The 19750-nt window shown below is 45.5% G+C and overlaps 1 protein-coding gene across 1 annotated transcript in view; it reads right to left on the reverse strand.

Annotated features, from left to right (window-relative positions):
- plcb1l (phospholipase C beta 1-like) overlaps window positions 1-18866 on the reverse strand; it is a 96710-nt gene extending 77844 nt beyond the window's left edge. Inside the window, exons 1-2 of the mRNA XM_030346140.1 lie at window positions 18533-18866; window positions 11656-11733 (exon numbers count right to left, since the gene is read on the reverse strand). Coding sequence (XP_030202000.1) covers window positions 11656-11733; window positions 18533-18631 — 177 coding nt within the window. The 5' untranslated portion in view covers window positions 18632-18866. The remainder of the gene's footprint in view (window positions 1-11655; window positions 11734-18532) is intronic.
- Window positions 18867-19750: the final 884 nt, after the last annotated feature.

The following is a 19750-nucleotide window of genomic DNA, read 5'->3' on the forward strand; positions in this document are numbered from 1 at the left end:
CCAATTTGGGGCCCTCCACAAGATGTTTAGATGGGGCCCCATGGGGCCCAGCCCAAGGGTGTACTGTAAGAGCAAATCTGACATTGGGAGGGGGGAGGGGGTGGCACATACTTAAAGTCTGGGGTCTGTGGGGCCCTCCCCCAGGAAATGTAGAGCGTCAAATACTTATACATACTGTAAATACATTCTGGTGATTTTTCTGCATCTGTTTGTGCCTTTTCTGCATCAATTTATGGTGGAAATGTCTATTGATGTAAAACCAACACTAAAGTAAATTGGTTCCTACGCCAGTGTCGCAGCCAATTCCACTACCAATCCGTGTGAGTGTTCAAACACATAGCCTAACGTGTTGAGATTTTCTTTGATAAAAAAAGAAAAAAGCGATATCAAAGAATCAAATGACGTTTACCAGTTAGAAATACCGCCAAGAAAAATGAATAAGGTTTGGCATAAGATGGGATAATAACGAAGCTAGTGCAGTCGGCTTCCCAGAAAATAGGGTCTATTTAGCAGGCAATGTATCTAGTTACGTTGCGGTGGGCCTTTATGTAATGTTAAAAAAAAAGAAGAAAGTGTAGAGTGATTAGTAAGAAATAGTCGTACTAATTTAGAGACAGACATTTTGTGCTACCGGTTAGCTTGCCTTTATACATCCCAGGTTTTGAGGCTCCTTCAAAATGGACCCCAGTTCCTTCAGCGTGAACACAGTGTGACAATCGGCATGCCGCTCCGCCGGTTTGTGTCTTATTGGCAGAGATTGACTGAGGAAACAGCTTGTGTTTACTGATAGTTGTAAACCTTAAAAAAAAGAAGAAAAAGCAATCGAGGCTTTCCAAGTGTCATTCCAACCGGTGGGGGAGGGGGGGGGGGGGGGGGGGGAAGGAATACATGAGAAAAACAACTAATGGTATCTTGAGATCTAAATGACGGCCCAGTGTGGGACAACACAATGCATGCTAACTAGGGAGATAAGGGTGAACATGGAGGTAGGGGAGGCGGCAGTTAGCGGTAAACCGCACAGATAAAGATACAAGGAAAAAAGTGAAAGAAAGAAAAAAGAGAAACGAAAATCTAAGAGCTGAACACTGACTGAGAGAAGAAGGGGAGAACACAAAATGGCATCTGCTCGGTTGGCAATTACCTACGGTGAACCCATTTTAATTCTCTGTCGTCTTAATTGCCTGCATCAAAATTTACATGAGCCCTGTTTGTTTTTGGAGATGAAATGCGTCAAGATAAATATTTCACATTGGAGGAAGCTGTCCTCTATTCATCCTGTAGCAGTTTCATTCAAAGTTGATATGCACGCTATCTGACAGAGGGTTTTATCCACAGCTTCTTGCAATACCATGAGAGCATTATTGGTCTAAACAGGAATCAAACCCTTAACCCTGGGAGTTTTGGTAAGGCTAGTTAGGACCTACCTGTTCCTGAATTCTATGTATAGGGTTAGTACTCTGAAAATCGGAGTCTCTGAACACTGTTTTCTAAATGCTCATCATAGTGAGATGATTTGCATGAATAATTTAAACGAGAAATGTCTGTATTTTTGGAAAGCCATTTTCGATGACCACAATTTAAATAAAAAATCGAATGATAGAAAAGTCATTAACCAATAACACGTTTGGTGTCTGAATCTCAAAATGTATATATATATATTTTTTAGGCTTTATGAAAAGTTCTCGGCCATTTCTGCGCTAAGCATGCTCAGGGTTCATCCCCTGAGCACAAAGAGACCATCCCCCCACCTCCACCACCTCTCCCCGACTTCAAAAACACCTTCCTGTTCCATTACGGACACCCCTGCCCTCTGTGGTACGTCGTGGCTCTGTGATTGGCTGAGATTACCCCTCGACCCTGGTCTCCCAGGGTTCCTGTTGCGCACCGGTCAGAACTTGTTGTTGTTGTTGTGGTTGTTTATGGGCTTGTGTACCGGACCCGACCAGACGTGTCGGTTGAACCGAACGGAAACAGGGCTTTTATTCGGTTGGTGTAACACAGGCTTGCCGCTACGGAGAACACACTTTATTCCCCTACGGTATTTTGCTCACGGGTTTCGGCGAAATCAAGTGCCCCCTCTCGAACAGGAAATGAACAGGACAGAGCGTCCTCTGTGAGAGACTAAGTGTGAGAAGTAGTAGGTGTGTGTGTGTGTGTGTGTGTGTGTGTGTGTGTGTGTGTGTGTGTGTGTGTGTGTGTGTATTTGTGTGTGTGTGTGTCTGTGATTTAAACGTGCCTGTTCATTGTGTTGCTTTTTGTCTGCTTTTGCTTGTGTGCTTGTGTGTGTGTGTGTGTGTGTGTGTGTGTGTGTGTGTGTGTGTGTGTGTGTGTGTGTGTGTGTGTGTGTGTGTGTGTGTGTGTGTGTGTGTGTGTGTGTGTGTGTGTGTGTGTGTGTATGTGTGTGTGTGTCCCTACTCAGAATGTATGTTGAGGAACAGGTTCTGCTCAAGCTGTAAACACAGGTTCCCACTGTCTCCCAGGAGATGTAAAGCTAAAAGAGTCAATGTGATTTCTTCTCCTTCCATTCAGCCGCCACATCCTAGCAACCCCTTTATTCCCTCAACCCCCCCCCCCCACCAAAACAAACACAAACACACACACACACACACACACACACACACACACACACACACACACACACACACACACACACACACACTGCAACAGTCTTCAACCCCACGAAAATAACGAACTTAAATTCTTAAATTCTAACGAACTTATAAATTTGTACCAAAACCAAAATCTAAAAGACATATGTATAAGTCTGCACAAGTCAATTCCATGGTAGCTGCTTCTAACACCTGTCATTCTGAAAATATTAAATATACTAATCTGCAGTCTTAGAACACACTTTCGACCAACCTGTGTTTGCAGCTCTAACAAGTTGCCTTTGCTCCCATATTGACTGTCCACTTTGATTGTTCCCAGTGGGAGTCACTTCAGGCCCAGGCTCTATGAACTAGGTTGAATGTTAATGTAAATGTAAATGTGAACGGTGTCCTGTGCCCTCGACAGCCCACCAAGCGTGAGGCAAGAGGTCAAATCCTATCGAGGGAAATGTTGCAGCTCCCAAATAACTACACGGATGGACAGCCAGGTTCAGACCCCGGGTTACATATTAGCATTTACAACAGCTTCTCCTCAGCTTCGAAAGATCAAATAACTAACGTCAAAAGATAAAACAAGTTATGCAAAGATATTTCAAAGCCCATATCAACAGTATCCCCTTTTTTGTGCCGTCTGGCTGTTTTTCAGTGCATATATATTCTTGCCATTTATCTTGGGTAGGCAGCAGAGTTGCTCGGGGATTTAGAGCTAATGCAAAAACGGTTGTGTGAGCGGTTTATCTGTGCAGCGTTAGCCTAAGACTATCTGGGAAACCGCATTAGCATTAAAAGTCAGACCTGGTTCCGTGGGGAGTTAGGACAGCTGGAAATGAGGTAGCAGGAAGTCACGTTTGGTCGATGTCTGGTATCGACACAGCTCATAATTCACTGCTATCTTAAAGTCTTTAGGGCAAAGCATATAATGCATCATCTGCGATAGCTAACTTACTTCTATGTAAAACAACGAACAGGAAACGGAAATAGAAAGTCCCCAACATTTGATGATACTTTTGTTGTGGGGACATTTGCATTTGGGTTTGCATTTACATTTGCATTCTCTGGTGTGACACCTCATGCCACGGTTTTTGGAGCCGTCAGGAAAGACTTCCACATGCACCACCTGTGTGGTGAGACTTCAGTTCACGATTTGTCCCTTGCGGATTAAGGACGTTTTTCCTTGTCCTTTTAGGGGCTTGGGTCAGGGGGTTGTCATAAATATTTGGCCTGTTAAGCCCTTTGAGACTGTAATGTTGATAAAGTGCTATACAAATACAATTGAATTGAATTGAATTGAATTGAATTGAATTGAATTGAATGCTGTACATGTCTTGCAAAACGTATTCAGTTTTTCCCTTGTTTCACTCTTTCTCAGTTAAAGATTTGTTATCACACTACCCAAGGGAAACCCCAGACTCACATGCAATATCGATTCTCTCCCCAGGCCCTCCATCACAAGATAGTCCCACAAAAACCCTGACCTTAGAAGCACTGTGATGATCTGTACGTTTAGGACAAAGTATGGGCTCAGTCTTCCTTCAAAGGCCTTCTTCAAACGTATTCACCAAAATTGTGTGCGACTTTCACTCTCCAGCCGACTTCTGCTCTCAACGTTGTACTGGTGCTGTTGTGGACCAAATCTCCCCTTGGGGATCAATACAGTTATCTTATCTTAAAGGACCACGGTGTAATGGGTTTCTAAACCATGGGGGATGAAGGGGTTGTCGGACCCTCAAGGAAATAATGAATGATAATCCCAATAGACGAGAACTAAACCATTCCTCCTTCCAACCTTCCTCTCCTCCTCCCTTCCTTCCACTTTCTCTTCCTTCCTTGCTTTCATGAATATTCATTTCTTTGTTTCCATTTTTTTTGTCTTCTCACTCTGGCTCCCATTCATTTGTTTATTCATTCATTCTTGTTCTCATTCATGTATGTATTGATGTATTCTTTAATTTTTGTATTTCCTCTTCACATCTCCTTCCCCACCTTTCTCTCCACATCTTCCAAGATGTGTAATATATATACTCTCTCTCTCTCTCTCTCTCTCTCTCTCTCTCTCTCTCTCTCTCTCTCTCTCTCCCTCTCCCTCTCTCTCTCTCTCTCTCTCTCTCTCTCTTGAACGGAAAGGCAGCTGGCTCGCGCAGAGAAGGTCCCTAGACAAACTTAAATATTCATTCAAATTTTTTAAAATTGAAACAATTATGATAATCTATATTTATTCATGCTCATGACGGAGCACCCGGCGGGTTCGCTGCAGAGCGCCGGCCGTCTGCAGAGCGGATGGGGGGAGGAGTGGAGGGCGGAGGACGGCCCCTCCGTCTCTGCTACCGTGCGTTGGATGCTGACGGCTCGCGGCGGGCTACGGTACGGCTTCTTGTATACCCGCGGGGGTACCGCGGTCACACACGCGGATGTATGCACACATCAAGGCATTGCACACACATGCATGCAGCCCATGCGTACACACACGCACAAACACACATACACGCACACAAAACGCACACACACACACACACACACACACACACACACACACACACACACACACACACACACACACAGGCACGTATGTCCTCCTACGCACATGTTCATAGTAGACAGGACAAACAGGAACACAGACAGACAGACAGACATACACGCAAGCAGCCCTGCTTCTGAAAACCCATGTATTACTTTCACACACATACAATTGCACACATGCAGTCACGCATAAACACACACACACACACACACACACACACACACATACACACACACACATATGTCCTCCCACACAGATGTTCATAGTTGACAGGGTAGAGAGACAGACACACACACATGCACACACACACTTGGCATGTCATGTGCGTAGTTCTGGTACACTGGCAAAAGTTGTCATCTGAGGTTTCAAACTAAATAAAAAGGTGCCTATTTTAAAACAATATGTGGAAGGGGAGGAGAGAGAGAGAGAGAGAGAGAGAGAGAGAGAGAGAGAGAGAGAGAGAGAGAGAGAGAGAGAGAGAGAGAGAAAACGTGTCATCTCCAAGGCGTGCGCTGTGGCACTGGAACCATGGCAACTGAACCAAACGGCGGTTAGTTTGGTCCGGTTCGGTTGGCGACACTGATCTTTTTATACATCTCTGTCACCGTAGGAACGGCCAAGACAGCGACAGCGACAGAGACCTCGCGCTGTTAGCTCTCCGCACAGCCACCTGTTGCTGTGTGGGCAGTGCCGGAATGTTCCTCTGGCTGACCTAGCGCGGCTCCTACCTCGTGTGCGTGTGTGTGTGTGCGTATATGTGCGTGCATTTACGTGTGCGTTTGTGTGCGCTAGTGGGTACTCGTTTCTATTCTGGTGTCCCCACAAGCAGTTGTTAAATCATTCGGCGGCGGCGAACTGAGCGCAACAATACATGCATTTATACTCTGCAAACATATTTAAATGATCATTATTGCGTGTGTGTGGGTGTGTGTGTGTGGGAGTGTTTGCCTGTGTGTGTGTGTGTGTGTTTGCGTGTGTGTGTGTGTGTGTGTTGGTGTGTGTGTCTCTCTTCCCCCCCCCCCCCCCCCTTCCAGGCGGTTCTCTGGTTGCCATGGCGTCTGAATGGCTTGGCGGTATATAGCAGTTAACCGGGCTGGGTGGGTGGGCGGTGGGTGTGTTGTGGTCGCTAATGAGGACGCCGTCGCTGGGAACGCAATGCAGCGCGCCGTGGCGTCCGCTGATCAGAGGACGGCGGAGCGCTGCGACGCTGTCTGATCTATGAACGTCCAGACACACAAGCCAGAGTGAAAAACACACGGGTTTGTCTTAAGTTTACTGACGGTTCTCGTCTCTCAAAACATTTATCTTAGATTGGGGAAAGAATGCCATGTCTGACCTTGAAAGGAAAAGTAAGTGGTGTGTGTGTGTGTGTGTGTGTGTGTGTGTGTGTGTGTGTGTGTGTGTGTGTGTGTGTGTGTGTGTGTGTGTGTGTGTGTGTGTGTGTGTGTGTGTGTGTGTGTGTTGGCTGTTTACTTTAGATAAACTCACACATACACACACACACACACATACAAAGATACACACACAATCAAACACAAACATGCACAAACATACACACAAACACGCACACATGCCCTGATATTACACACACACACACACACACACACACACACACACACACACACACACACACACACACACACACACACACACACACAGAACTGTATCTGGTATTATTTCAGGGTCTCTATTATCGCTGGCCGTTGTTGTAATGGAAGCCAACAGAAAGCCATCACCATTACGCCACATCGTAATCACCAGCGCCTTAATAACCATCAGCATCATCATAACGCACATTATCATTCACCCGTGTCCGGTCGGGATACGTGTGCGTGTGCGTTTGCGCGTACTTGTTGGAAACAGTTTCGGGTATGGAGATTGTATAAACACACGGGAGCCAGTCAAATGTCAGGGAGTTTGAGCCAAACGCACGCAAATACCAAAGAAAAGGAAACAAGAACACCGTGAACGCATGAGTTTACATACCACCACGCTGTTTAGAAACACGTCACGCTTGGAGAAATGAACAACCGGCTCTCAGCTGCATGCAAGGAAACAGCAACCTTTTAATGACCCTATCAACGGACAAATACAGAGCGTGGAAGAAAACGAGGCGAAGCCCGTCTCTGTAAATAGTTGCGTGATTGGAATGCCCTTCTTGAGTGTCTACAAGCAAGGCACTGAGGATGCAAGTGGTTGATTTGCATATTAATACCACAACAGTTCTTCTTTGTATCCTTTGCCTGTGCCCTCTCTGTCATTCTCAATGGGTCTCTCTCTCTCTCTCTGTCTCTCTCAAAAGGTTTCTCTCCTTCTCAAGATGCACGATTCAAAGAGCTTCATTGGCAGGGGAAAACTTTAGATTGCATTGCCAAATGAAAAAAAAACGGAGACACAAAGTGGACGTCCTCTACCTATCTCCTTCCATCTCTTAACGTGCCCTCTCTGTCCACATAAGTAACTTTTAATCTGAAGGGACATGTAACCGCAGCTACAACTGTTTTAATCTGATGAGTGGCTTAGATAGTCCGCCATGGACTACCTGTGACCCCACAACACGGTGTGTGGGGTCAATGTTTAGCCTGTGGGCTGCTAGCAGGCACGCGGGGCCTTAGCTTGTTGGCTGCTAACGTTGACGTGGCCTTAGCATGTTGGCTGCTAGCGGGGCCTTAGCATGTGGGCTGCTAGGGTTCGACAAGCGGAATTAGCATGTGGGCTGCTAGCGTTGACGTGGCCTTAGCATGTGGGCTGCCAGCAGGCACGCGGGGCCTTAGCATGTTGGCTGCTAGGGTGGACACGTGGACTAAGCATGTGGGCTGCTAGCAGGCACGCGGGGCCTTAGCATGTGAGCCACTAGCGTTGACGTGGCCTTAGCATGTTGACTGCTAGCGTTGACGTGGCCTTAGCATGTGGACTGCTAGCGTTGACGTGGCCTTAGAATGTGGACTGCTAGCGTTGACGTGGCCTTAGCATGTGGACTGCTAGCGTTGACGTGGCCTTAGAATGTGGACTGCTAGCGTTGACGTGGCCTTAGCATGTGGACTGCTAGCGTTGATGTGGCCTTAGCATGTGGACTGCTAGCGTTGACGTGGCCTTAGCATGTGGACTGCTAGTGGTCATGCTGGGCCAGGGTCACCTAAGACCCGCTGGGTGTACAGTTCGGCTCGGCCGCCGGAGAATCCCAGGAATGCTTTTACTCAGGGGGGGACACGGCGCATCCAAGGCTCCCCGTGTCTCGCAATAATAAACACGCACACGCGCACACACACACACACACACACACACACACACACACACACACACACACACACACACACACACACACACACACACACACACACACACACACACACACACTCAGACACACACTCATAGATGCACTCACAGACAGACAGAGGACCCACAGGAAGACAGACGGAGGCACCAATCAAAACAATCGAGCAGATGCAACGAGAAACAAAAACACATACAGAAATATGCACCGACACACACGCGCACGCGCACACACGCACGCAACGCATACCTAAGCAGATGAAGTGTTGAACAGATGCGTGACATCAATATGAATGATGTGTTTCAATGGCCTGAGTGATGAGGCTCAAGCTACCGTGAACACCCTCAGACACACACACAGACACACACACACACACACACACACACACTCTTGTCTAATTGTGTCCTCACTGTGTTGACTTGAATAAGTGTGTGGAGCAGTTCTCTATCAAGACACACTCACTCACACTCACACAGATGCACATATCCGTGCAAGTCAACATACAATTGTACATGCAATCACATGCAAAGAAATTCATATTCAAATTTGCATACGCAAACATACGACAACACACACACACACACACACACACACACACACACACACACACACACACACACACACACGCGCAAACACAGTGCAGATGACACGCTTGAAGTCCACCAGGCACTTAAGTTGGTCTCATCGTTCAAAATGATCACCTTATGACAGGAAGGAGCTTGCATGATGAGGAATTGCTCTGCATAATTCTCTCACAAGAACAAGCCCATTCGACTTATCACAACTCCCAGACCACACACACACGCGCACAGCGCACACACACACACACACACGCAAACACACACACACACACACACAGATGCCGACAGTGGTCTCAAAAATAGTATAAAAAACAACGAGAGACAAATGGAGTGAGGGGGAGGAATGTCTACAGACTGAAGAGCGTTTCTTCATCCGCTATGCTCGCTCCGATCACACACCCACGCACACATGCACACACAAACACACACACAAGAACACACACAAGCACACACACACAAGCACACACCTTTGCACGCCGACAGCAGTGTATGACCGAGCGAGGAGCTAGTCTCGGGAGCAGTGGGGGGGGGGGGGGGGGGGGGAAGAAGAACCGGAGAAGAACCCGAACACGGCTGGGGAGGGAGAACCGAAAGACACCGGGACAGCTCGCCGCCAGCTGGGAGACGAGCAGACACCCTGATAAACCCCCCAGCTGAGGCGTGGAGAACAGAATAGAATAGAATGTTCTCTGACATTCAGCGGGTCCGTGTGCGTGGGAACGCAGACGTGCGTTCCGGGACGACGGGGTTCGACCGAGCAGAAGAGAATTATGAGTAGAGCAGACGCGGTTATTTTCGGTTTGTTTTTTGTACGCTAACGACACGGTCAGGCACAGGTGGGTTTGCTTTTTTAGCAAGGTCCCACTGGTCAGCCCTCCTCACTGCTCCAGGGCACGGTGGGATAGCTCCATCGGACCCAAACATAAAATCGATACCTCCACCAGCCCGGCTGTTAATTAAGCTAATGATGACCGGAGCAGCTGATGCAGTAAGACTTGCAAACGTGCACAGGTACACACGCACGCGCACACACGCACGCGCGCACACGCACGCGCGCACACGCACGCACAGACACTGCTTAGCATAGGAAGAAGCTGGTGACATAGAATAGATTGAGAAAGACTCCTCCACTTGCATGCGGCTCTGGAGTGCTATTCATAACCAGAGTGACTCATTCTCTAAATTGGTTTATTAAGAGTGATGGGCTCGTTCACGCTGTGTCTCTATGACTATCTGTCTTCCCTCTTCCTTGTGCTCGAGTAGAAAGTTGAATTGAACGTGTTATCGCATCGATCAGACTTCCCTCTGGTTTGTTTAGTCGGAAAGAGATAGCGGTCTGATTGTGAGCTTGTGGAATAAAAAGCACAATGTTCTTCCTGGATTAAGTCTCTTAGTTGTCCTCACAGAGTGAACCCAATGCCTCGGCATTTCACTCCTAGAATCCTCAGGGAAACACCGGAGCATACCATTATGGTCTCTGTGGGAATCTCACAGGTGTCAGGTTTTAGATGGCTCAGAGTTCAGATTTCTGTCTCTTTGTCGTCATTGGTTGGATTCAGCGAGACCTGAAATGAATCTAGCTGCTCTATTGTGTTCATATTTCAGCGTTGTCCCCAAAATAGCTTCTTAATCCAGGGGATGAGTTTCCCGACACATTTGCCATTTGGACCACAAAAAACGAAATAAACTATTTATACTTTTCACCGGTAAATAAAATAATGTGATTATGAAGAGATAATGACATTCATCGCCAAATAGAAAGCTAAAAAAAGAAAGATTGAATTGCCATTCAAAGAAAATGCTCCATGTAAACATGTAATAACACAACAGTCTGTCAAAGTAACTGTGTGTGTATCTGTGTGTAAATCACCTTAATCATCACACACATAATGATGATGCGACTGTCCTCCACAGAAGAGATTACCATCCAAAGATTTAATGAGACAGAGAGCTGAGATAACATTCAGCTAAACTGCTAATTAATTTGGGCGCCCGTGATGGAATGAGAGGCAAAGCAGGTACAGTCTTACAAACAGTGTGTCTCCTACACACCAAGCAATGCTATCAAAATGTTTGTACCTGGATGGCTGTGTTTCTCATTACTAATGATCGATTCACACACCCATTACAAGATAGCCGTTCCCACCATTCATTCAAACCATAAGCCTTATGGTTTGAATGAATAGATATGAGAAATGGTTAAGAAAAGGTTGTGGATCAGAGAAGGAAGACGCTGGAAGACGCTATAGATCTCTGACACTGGAACGACACGCTTCTACAACAGCTTCTACCATTCAACAATGAGACTCCTGAACTCCTGAAGATTTGCAAGTCTACTTATTTATTTATTTTAATTTATCCCCTCCCGCTATTAATACCACAAACTTTGTTGTGTGCCAATTAAAGTTTCTATTCTATTCTATTCTTCTATTCTATTACTCTTTCCACACTCGTTGATGGTAATAATGAACGATAACTAGTGAGATAAATACCTTTAATGATTTCAATAGTACATTTAATTTGTTATAACTGTTTCTTATGGAGAGTTTATTATACCGAAGACATGAATGAATGCACCTTATTGCAACTTTTGCAACTTTTTGCAAGCTGAGTCGAGTCAGGTCAGGCAGCAATAGCCTATCACAGAACAACAGCACGGTACAGGTGTCTTACCTTGTTTGGGTCCGTCCAATAGAGGAAGTACCCTTTGGGGTCAACTGTTAGGGTCACAAGGGTCACGGTTGTCGAGTCCTAGAAAAAAAAAAGAAAGGCATACATTTAGTGTGTGTCTGTGTGTATGCACCCACTTGTTTCTTGTTTTTTTTTAACTAATCAACTTTCTTTCCTCCAAATAGTAAATTGTTTAAGCCGGACCTCAAACTCAGAATGCGTTTTAATGCGGTCAGTAGCTTCTCCCCTCGGGACAATCTCAAGATATTACCCTCATAAATCAATGGTTTATGGTTTATGATCTCACACTCTCGCTCTGTTACTTAATGTGTTTCACACAGTATAGATGCATAGTTTGATTTATAGTTTATTGATGCATTATCACTGATAAACAAATCTGAAACATTTATGAAAAACTGAATCTTACTGAAATGAACTTGATGAATGTTCCCATTGATTATTGACCTAAGTTCACACGTACTGCAATGGGCTCAAATAAACTTCTAGAGTTGGTATTTACCCAATTAACTCTAAAAGGTACTTTTAGAACCAGCTTTTATTACCACAATAATACTACAATGATGGTGACAAATAGCTTTTTACAAAATGCTGGAGCAATTAGTATCTGAATGTTGGTATGCGTTTTTTTAAGGTAAGAATTCAAAAAAAATAGATCACACAAAGATTGTTTAATTTGTGGCTCTCCCGATTGAATAACCACCTCTATAAAACATTTCTATGCCTCTATGTTTTTTTTACTAATATCGTAATATTGAGCTATGACCTTTTTGTTATAAAACCCAGCCCTACTTTGCCCACAACTCAGACAAAGTCCTTGAAATCTGAAGCACAGTGCTCATGGTCATTACCATTAATATGTCAACATGTCAGCAGTCATTGTTGCTCAGTCTTGATCCAACATTATCTTGCTGTAGAACACATTTGTTTTCAACAGTTGTCCCTTTAACGGACGGCTTCAAGCACAAATATACACACACCAACACACACTGACTTGGTCTCTCTCAGTAGGTTGTACACACACACACATACACGCACGCACACACACACACACACACACACACACACACACACACACACACACACACACTGACACTGACACTGACACTGACCCACCCAGGGGCATACACATGGTAACAGCAGATATTATTGGATGCTGCTATAAAAAGATAGTCCTTTCTCCGTGGCCGTAAAGGCCAGGATCTAGGTGAACGTTGTTGCATCTCTCCCTGGCCTTCTCCACACCCAGACAGCAGCGGCCATGCCCAGGGGACCAGAGAGATGAAAAGAGGGAGGCTGACAGACAGTGTCAGCAATGCATCAGGATCACGTGCCACAACATACTGTAATGCCCACCAGACAGCTAGAAAGATTAGTGGATCAGTCCGTCGACAGGAGATCGACATTAGCAGTTTTGAGAAATCGTTGATGAATCATTTTCTTAATTTGTCTTAACAGTCTGCGATTACAGGTTCTGACATGCAAATACTGTTGAAATACAAAATATTGATGATCATTATGAAGGGCTTATCAGACAGAACAAGGCCATGAGAGCCGTAAGGGTGGATTCTCTACAAATTTGATGATTATGTTAACATCTTATAAACTAAATAATTAACCAATAAAACAACATCAGTCTTTCACCACCCTTCTCAACCCTACTGGAATAACAGGTACCAGTGGAAAAACATTGACCATAATAAAGAGCCAGAGAGTGCATCTCTCGGAACCGCTCTGAAAGGAATCTCCACAGCGTTTTAAAAAGCCAATCCAGCTTGTGGAGCCTGGCACGCCTATCGCTATGATGGACTGAGATAGATTTCTTTCATATCAGCCCTGAACCCAGAGCGAGGTTAGACTCAGACACGAATAGATAAACAGATTGGACGGACGAGAGGGGGGAGAGAGAGGGAGTGACGGATGAAGCTAGGTGGAGACTCATGAAACAACTGGGGGAAAATCGATGGAAGAGGTGCAAGAAAGTGAGGAACACAACCTTTGGGATGCATGCGGTAATTGGCGGCATACGCGTCTGAGGAATTCACTTCAGCGACATTGCTATGGCGAGCGAGAGCTATTCCTGTAAAATCAATTTGAACCAATGCTTTCTGGTTAACTTCACGTGGTTTGACTGAAGGCTAAATCGCATGGCTCATACCGATGGGGTACGGAGGGCACACTCGTGACGTTATTACTTCTATGTTACCACACTGTAAGGGCCCCAAAAAAGGACTTCTGTTCAGAAAAGCTTCCATACACTGAGAGCTCCTCTCTCGGTCCATATTGATAATTTGTATTGAACCAACAATCAAGACTCAGACACAATCAGAGCTTTGTTTGTTTTCGAATCAATGCCCGGTAAGTAAAAACGTCACGCCTTCTAATTCTTACTTATTATGTTGATTTTATATGTGCAGTTAATAAGTGGTAATAGACTGAAATTGCGGAGGACTCAGAGTACTCAACAAAAGAAGAAGAAGAAAGAGAAGAAGAAGAAGATGAAGAAGAAGAAGAAGAAGAAGAAGAAGAAGAAGATGATTATGATGATGATGATGATGATGATGATGATGATGATGATGATGATGATGATGATGATGACGAAGCAGAACAAGAACAAGAAGAACAAGAAGAACAAGAAGAACAAGAAGAAGAACAAGAAGAAGAACAAGAAGAAGAACAACAACAACCACAAGAACAAGAAGAACAAGAAGAATAATAAGAACAAGAAGAACAAGAAGAACAACAAGAAAGAAGGAAAGAAAGAAAGAAAGAAAGAAAGAAAGAAAGAAAGAAAGAAAGAAAGAAAGAAAGAAAGAAAGAAAGAAAGAAAGAAAGACAGAAAGATATCCAGCCTGTGAGAGGAACTGCTTGTGTGGTACGGGAGACATGGACGAAGAGTCAGGAAGGAACGTAGAGTACAGAGAAGCCATCTTAATGATAACTGTCTCTTTCTATTTCCCAGCATCTCCTTAATGTCGCCGTCGCCCCCCCCCCCCATGGCCACGCAACACATTAGACTAAGAACGGATCGCTGAAACCACAAATGTCTTTACTCTCGCAAGCATGACGCAGCCACAATCAAAAGTCTAAGTGTGTTTTCTTGCAGAGCTAATTGACATTGAGGACCAGTCTGAAAATGTGGTTTCTCATCACAAGGAGATGATGGAAGTCTTCTTCTAGGAGAGACTTTTTTTGCAAAATGATGGTCTCATGGTCGACCAATCGATGGATCAGCCAGGCTAAGTAGCTGAGCACAGGCGGTCAGCATCGTTTGACAATTATTTTATTGACGTGTTATTATCGCCAATAAACGAATGAGGAAAAAAATACAAATCAACTGAATCAACTGAAACTCTATGGCCAAAGACGGCCTTCATTATTTTGACATCTCATCATGTGCCCTGTGACCTTTGTCCTAAGGTCACGCATACTGTCATGAGCTTGGCGCGCCTTCTTGAGGTGCTGTTTACCTAAATAACTCCTAATGTACCAGTACAGTACTTATTAGTGACAGTGTAAACAACGTTTTGCAGATTTACTATTGAGTATGGTTAGAAATATATTTTTTCAAACTGCTGGAGCTATTAATGGCGACTGTTGCTCTGTTGGTCAGTTGTTTTTTCAGGTAAGAATCCAAAAATAGCTCTCACAAAGATTGTATAGTTTAATCTGCGGTTCTCGCGATGGAAAAAACATTTCCATAAAACATTTCCGTGTCTATGCTATAATTGTTTTTGTTTACTTAGTGATAACTGATGACTGGTTCTGTTTCCCAGCATCTCCTAAATGGGCCTCACCCCCAACCCACGGCCACCACAACACATTAGACTAATTACGATGATGGACGGCTTCTTCTAAGAGACGGTTTCTGTACAATTATTGTCTCATGATGGAGCCGGTGATGGGTCAGCCATGCTCAGTGGCTGGGCACCCAGCGGCCAACGGAACGACAACAAAAGTCCAACAAACAACGAAAGAAAACGACGGCCGACTTATTTGCGATTGGTGGAGGCTCAAGCTCCCGCCCCCCTTGGTCGTGGGGAACCAATCGACATGAGGTGAAGCCGCGATCCTTCTTTGAGGGAGGACCACAATGATGCCACCCAAGGCTGCATATTAAAAGCGGAGATTGGAGTTGAATCTCCATGGGAACACCCAACCGCTAAGTCTTGCCAAGGGTTCAAGGGCTTTTTGAACTTTTAAGCAGATAATGTGTTTTTCTCCCGGCGCAGAACGCACTGGTCTCTGATTGTCAGCAAATATTAAAGCAGCTTAGGAGCAGCCACCCAGGGATGGGCTTGTTGATCTTCTGCTGGTGTTGTGAGTGTAAGCTTGGTTGGGATGCTTGCACGCCTGTCCCACCTGTATCTAAAAACACAAAGTAAAGGTCACCAGACTCGACTCTCTGTAGCCCGAGGTGGGAAATGTCATTTCAATGAGGCCCTCAGGCATATTATTAATTGCTTTGTGGTGTGAGTGGTTAAGAGCAAAAATACATGGATAGGTTATTGATATTCCGCACATGGAGAACCAACCGAGCATGACATTAAGTGATGGGGGAATCAGATTGTGATCTTGCCTGTGATTTCTTCTGCTTCTCCCCCTCTCTGTGGCCGATGCAAGATTGTTTCCCGATAAATGTGGCGGTATCTACTGCTGCCATGACTACCTGTTCGGACCGCTGCGCGGACAGTGCTGGGTTTCAATCCTCATCCTACTGGGAGAGATCCAACCCTGCGCTCAGGAAGGCTGGTACAGTGCTGGTACTGTGCCCTGAGTCAGCCTGTCTGACTGGTTTTTTTTGTACAACTAAGCAGTGATCACAAACCAAAGCAAAATACACACACACACACACACACACACACACACACACGCACGCACGCACGCACGCACGCACACACACACACACACACACACACATGCCCTACAGCCAGCAGCATTGCACTAAACGATGCATTGTATTGCATGGCAACCGTAACATTGAAAGAGTTCCATGGAGTGTAGTTGTTACTCTTTACTCCTTCCATCAGATCAGACAAAAGGAAGAGCAGATTCCATGGTTTATTTCAATATAATGTCATGTGAGGGGCCCTCAGTATATGTGTGTTTCTGATCGTGCTTGCGCGTGCGCGCGCGTGTGTGTTTGTGCATCTCCATGTAAAGAGTGTGTATGCGTTTGTGTGCATGCATGTATGTGTCTGTGTGTGTGCATGCCAGCACGTGCATTTGTGTGCATCTCCATGCACGTGTTTGCTTGTCTGTGTGGCAGGAAAGGGGGCTACGTATATAGGCCCACACCCACATGGGAGGGCTAACACAAACACACTGCGAGCAGAACACATGGGCAAGGAGGGAAACAGATGCACACAACTCACAACAACCCAGAGAGAGAGAGAGAGAGAGAGAGAGAGAGAGAGAGAGAGAGAGAGAGAGAGAGAGAGAGAGAGAGAGAGAGAGAGAGAGAGAGAGAGAGAGAGAGAGAGAGAGAGAGAGAGAGAGAGAGAGAGAGAGAGCTCTGTAAGTACTATATCAGTTTTTCTGGTCTGGTGGAAATAAAACATGGATAAATGTAAATCTGCCACATATGTCACACAATGCGCTCACTGTAAGGACCGCGAGCCACGACACTTAATAACGATGAGATGTGGTATGTTTCCAGAATATTGTTATGGGCGTAAAATCATACCATGAATAAGGCATTATGCATCAGCCAGGCATCGTAATTAGATAACGTGTCTCCAGGCTTCATCATCATTTGTTGGCCTCAATATTAACAACTTCAAGGATAGTTCATATTTAGTAAGCATACAACCTCAAACGGAATAAGTTCTAGCGCAGCCTGTTATGAATTTACTCTTTCAAGTAGTGTCAAATGAGTCTCTCTGAAGACTCTGTGTAACCATAAACCATAAGAAAGATATTGGCCAAAAGCGTCTAACATATATGATTAAAAAGCTGTTTGAGTCCAATTTTACATGCATTGTATTGTATTTGTCACAGTCAGTGACAACAGTAATTTAGCGTGAGACGCAAAACTTCTACAGCAACAAGAGGATGGCATTTTTTTCTTTTTGCGAAACAACAGCAGCATTGCAGCTGAAGCAGCTTATATGGTTACTTAAAAAAAAAAAAACGATATTTATTTTGTGACACAATGTCACTGCGGCGAGTAGCGGTCAATCCATTTTAACCAAGGTCATGGCCTTGCACCCGGGACTGCTCCGGGTGCACACCAAAGATAACACCGACCACCGCACGGCGATCAATCATTCATCTTCTCAGCTGTTATGTAGTTTGCTTTAGGCCTACATTGAAATACGCGTCCACCCTTCATGATAACAATGTAAACCAAACAGAGCTACAGTTAGCCCTAAAATAAGGAGAAAGAGGAGGTGGGGGGGGCTGGTCTATGCTTTGCGTTGTAGACCATGAATGGGAGGCGCGCACACACACCCAAACACACAGACGCACAAGAGCATGTCCTTACACTGACGCACGCACACACACACACACACACACACACACACACACACACACACACACACACACACACACACACACACACACACACACACACACACACACACACACACACACACACACACACACACACACACTGCATGTAAACACGCGCATTCAAACGTAAACTAAGGTTTTTCTTTTGCGTCTTATCCTTGCGTACTGTAACGATATTCAGTCCAATGTCCACCACCCCGAGAAACTCAAGAGGATGTTCCCTTAACCGGTTGCATAAGACGGACCGCTATTCACACACGCTGTTTGCATCCCCAACATGCACGCTATTATCCACATTGGGGTTGTATTTGCCTCGCGGGAAAAGGTTGAACGGCTGCATACTCACATCATCCCATTTCATAAACGTGTTGCCCTTTTTCAAGCTCTCCGGAACGGACACGGGCTTGAGCTGCAGTGCATGAACTCCCGGCTGTGCCCCTGCCATTGACTCATCTACTTCTAAACGGAGGGCGAAGCGGAAAACACTGTTAATTCAATCTCTCTTCTGTTGTTGTTGTTGTTTACTCTCCTCTCCCACCGGTTTCAATGGGGGACGTCTTGGTACTGAGCTCTACGGAAAGGCAAGCTCGAGGTGGAAGACCACTACTGCTGTCATGCCCGCGCTGGCGGTGGCGGGTCTCTGCTTTGAAGATCTCGCGCAGCGGCAGCAGCAGCGGAGGAGGAGAAGCGCACCGACTGCAAAAGCAACGTTTTTTAAAGTGAAAGCAAGGCAGACAGAACCCGACGGTGAGACGGCGTATTCTGGCGCCCCCTCGCGGCCATGGTGAGCTATAGGCCTCATCAAAGGAATCAAAAAACCTCAAGGAAGAGTTGTTTTGGTGGCGCGCCTGGCGTATCTAATTGGGTAATAAATCAAATCAACATAAAATTAAAACTTGTATGATATACTGTACTTTTTTTGTATTCTGACTATGCTATTGATGTAGGCTATTGTGTGATTTTTCTCGGGCCAATTGCTCGAAGATCTTAAGCCACCACGTGAGCCCTATGTTACGTTATACTATTTGATTGCAGGTTACTTGCACCTTACACGCATGTTTAACCATTAATAATTCATTCATATGCTCTATTCATTCCAGTTCACCACAGCCTGTGGGACAGTTTGCTAAACGGAAATAGGTGTACAGGCTAAGTGGAGCGCTTTTATTGTCGCTCTTCCTCTAACCCCTGAAAAAGCCGGTCCTTTGAAGAGTGTCGGCGGGACTGGGGGGTCACCCAACGGTGCGACCTTCCCCCTGAATCCGTCCACCCTGTCAGAGTCTGACCGAAGGGTCCGTTCACAATGGATTCGCTGTTAATTTGTCCGCCGTCATAAATTGATGGATCAACGGTGACAGTCGGAGTGGCCCGCTCGTTTCTTCCTCAGTTTGACAGCTCAGAGAGAGAGAGAGAGAGAGAGAGAGAGAGAGAGAGAGAGAGAGAGAGAGAGAGAGAGAGAGAGAGAGAGAGAGAGAGAGAGAGAGAGAGAGAGAGAGAGAGAGAGAGAGAGAGAGAGAGAGAGAGAGAGAGAGAGAGAGAGAGAGAGAGAGAGAGAGAGAGAGAG

This window comes from Gadus morhua, chromosome 21 (genome assembly GCF_902167405.1).
Source record: "Gadus morhua chromosome 21, gadMor3.0, whole genome shotgun sequence".
Classification (NCBI taxonomy): domain Eukaryota; kingdom Metazoa; phylum Chordata; class Actinopteri; order Gadiformes; family Gadidae; genus Gadus; species Gadus morhua.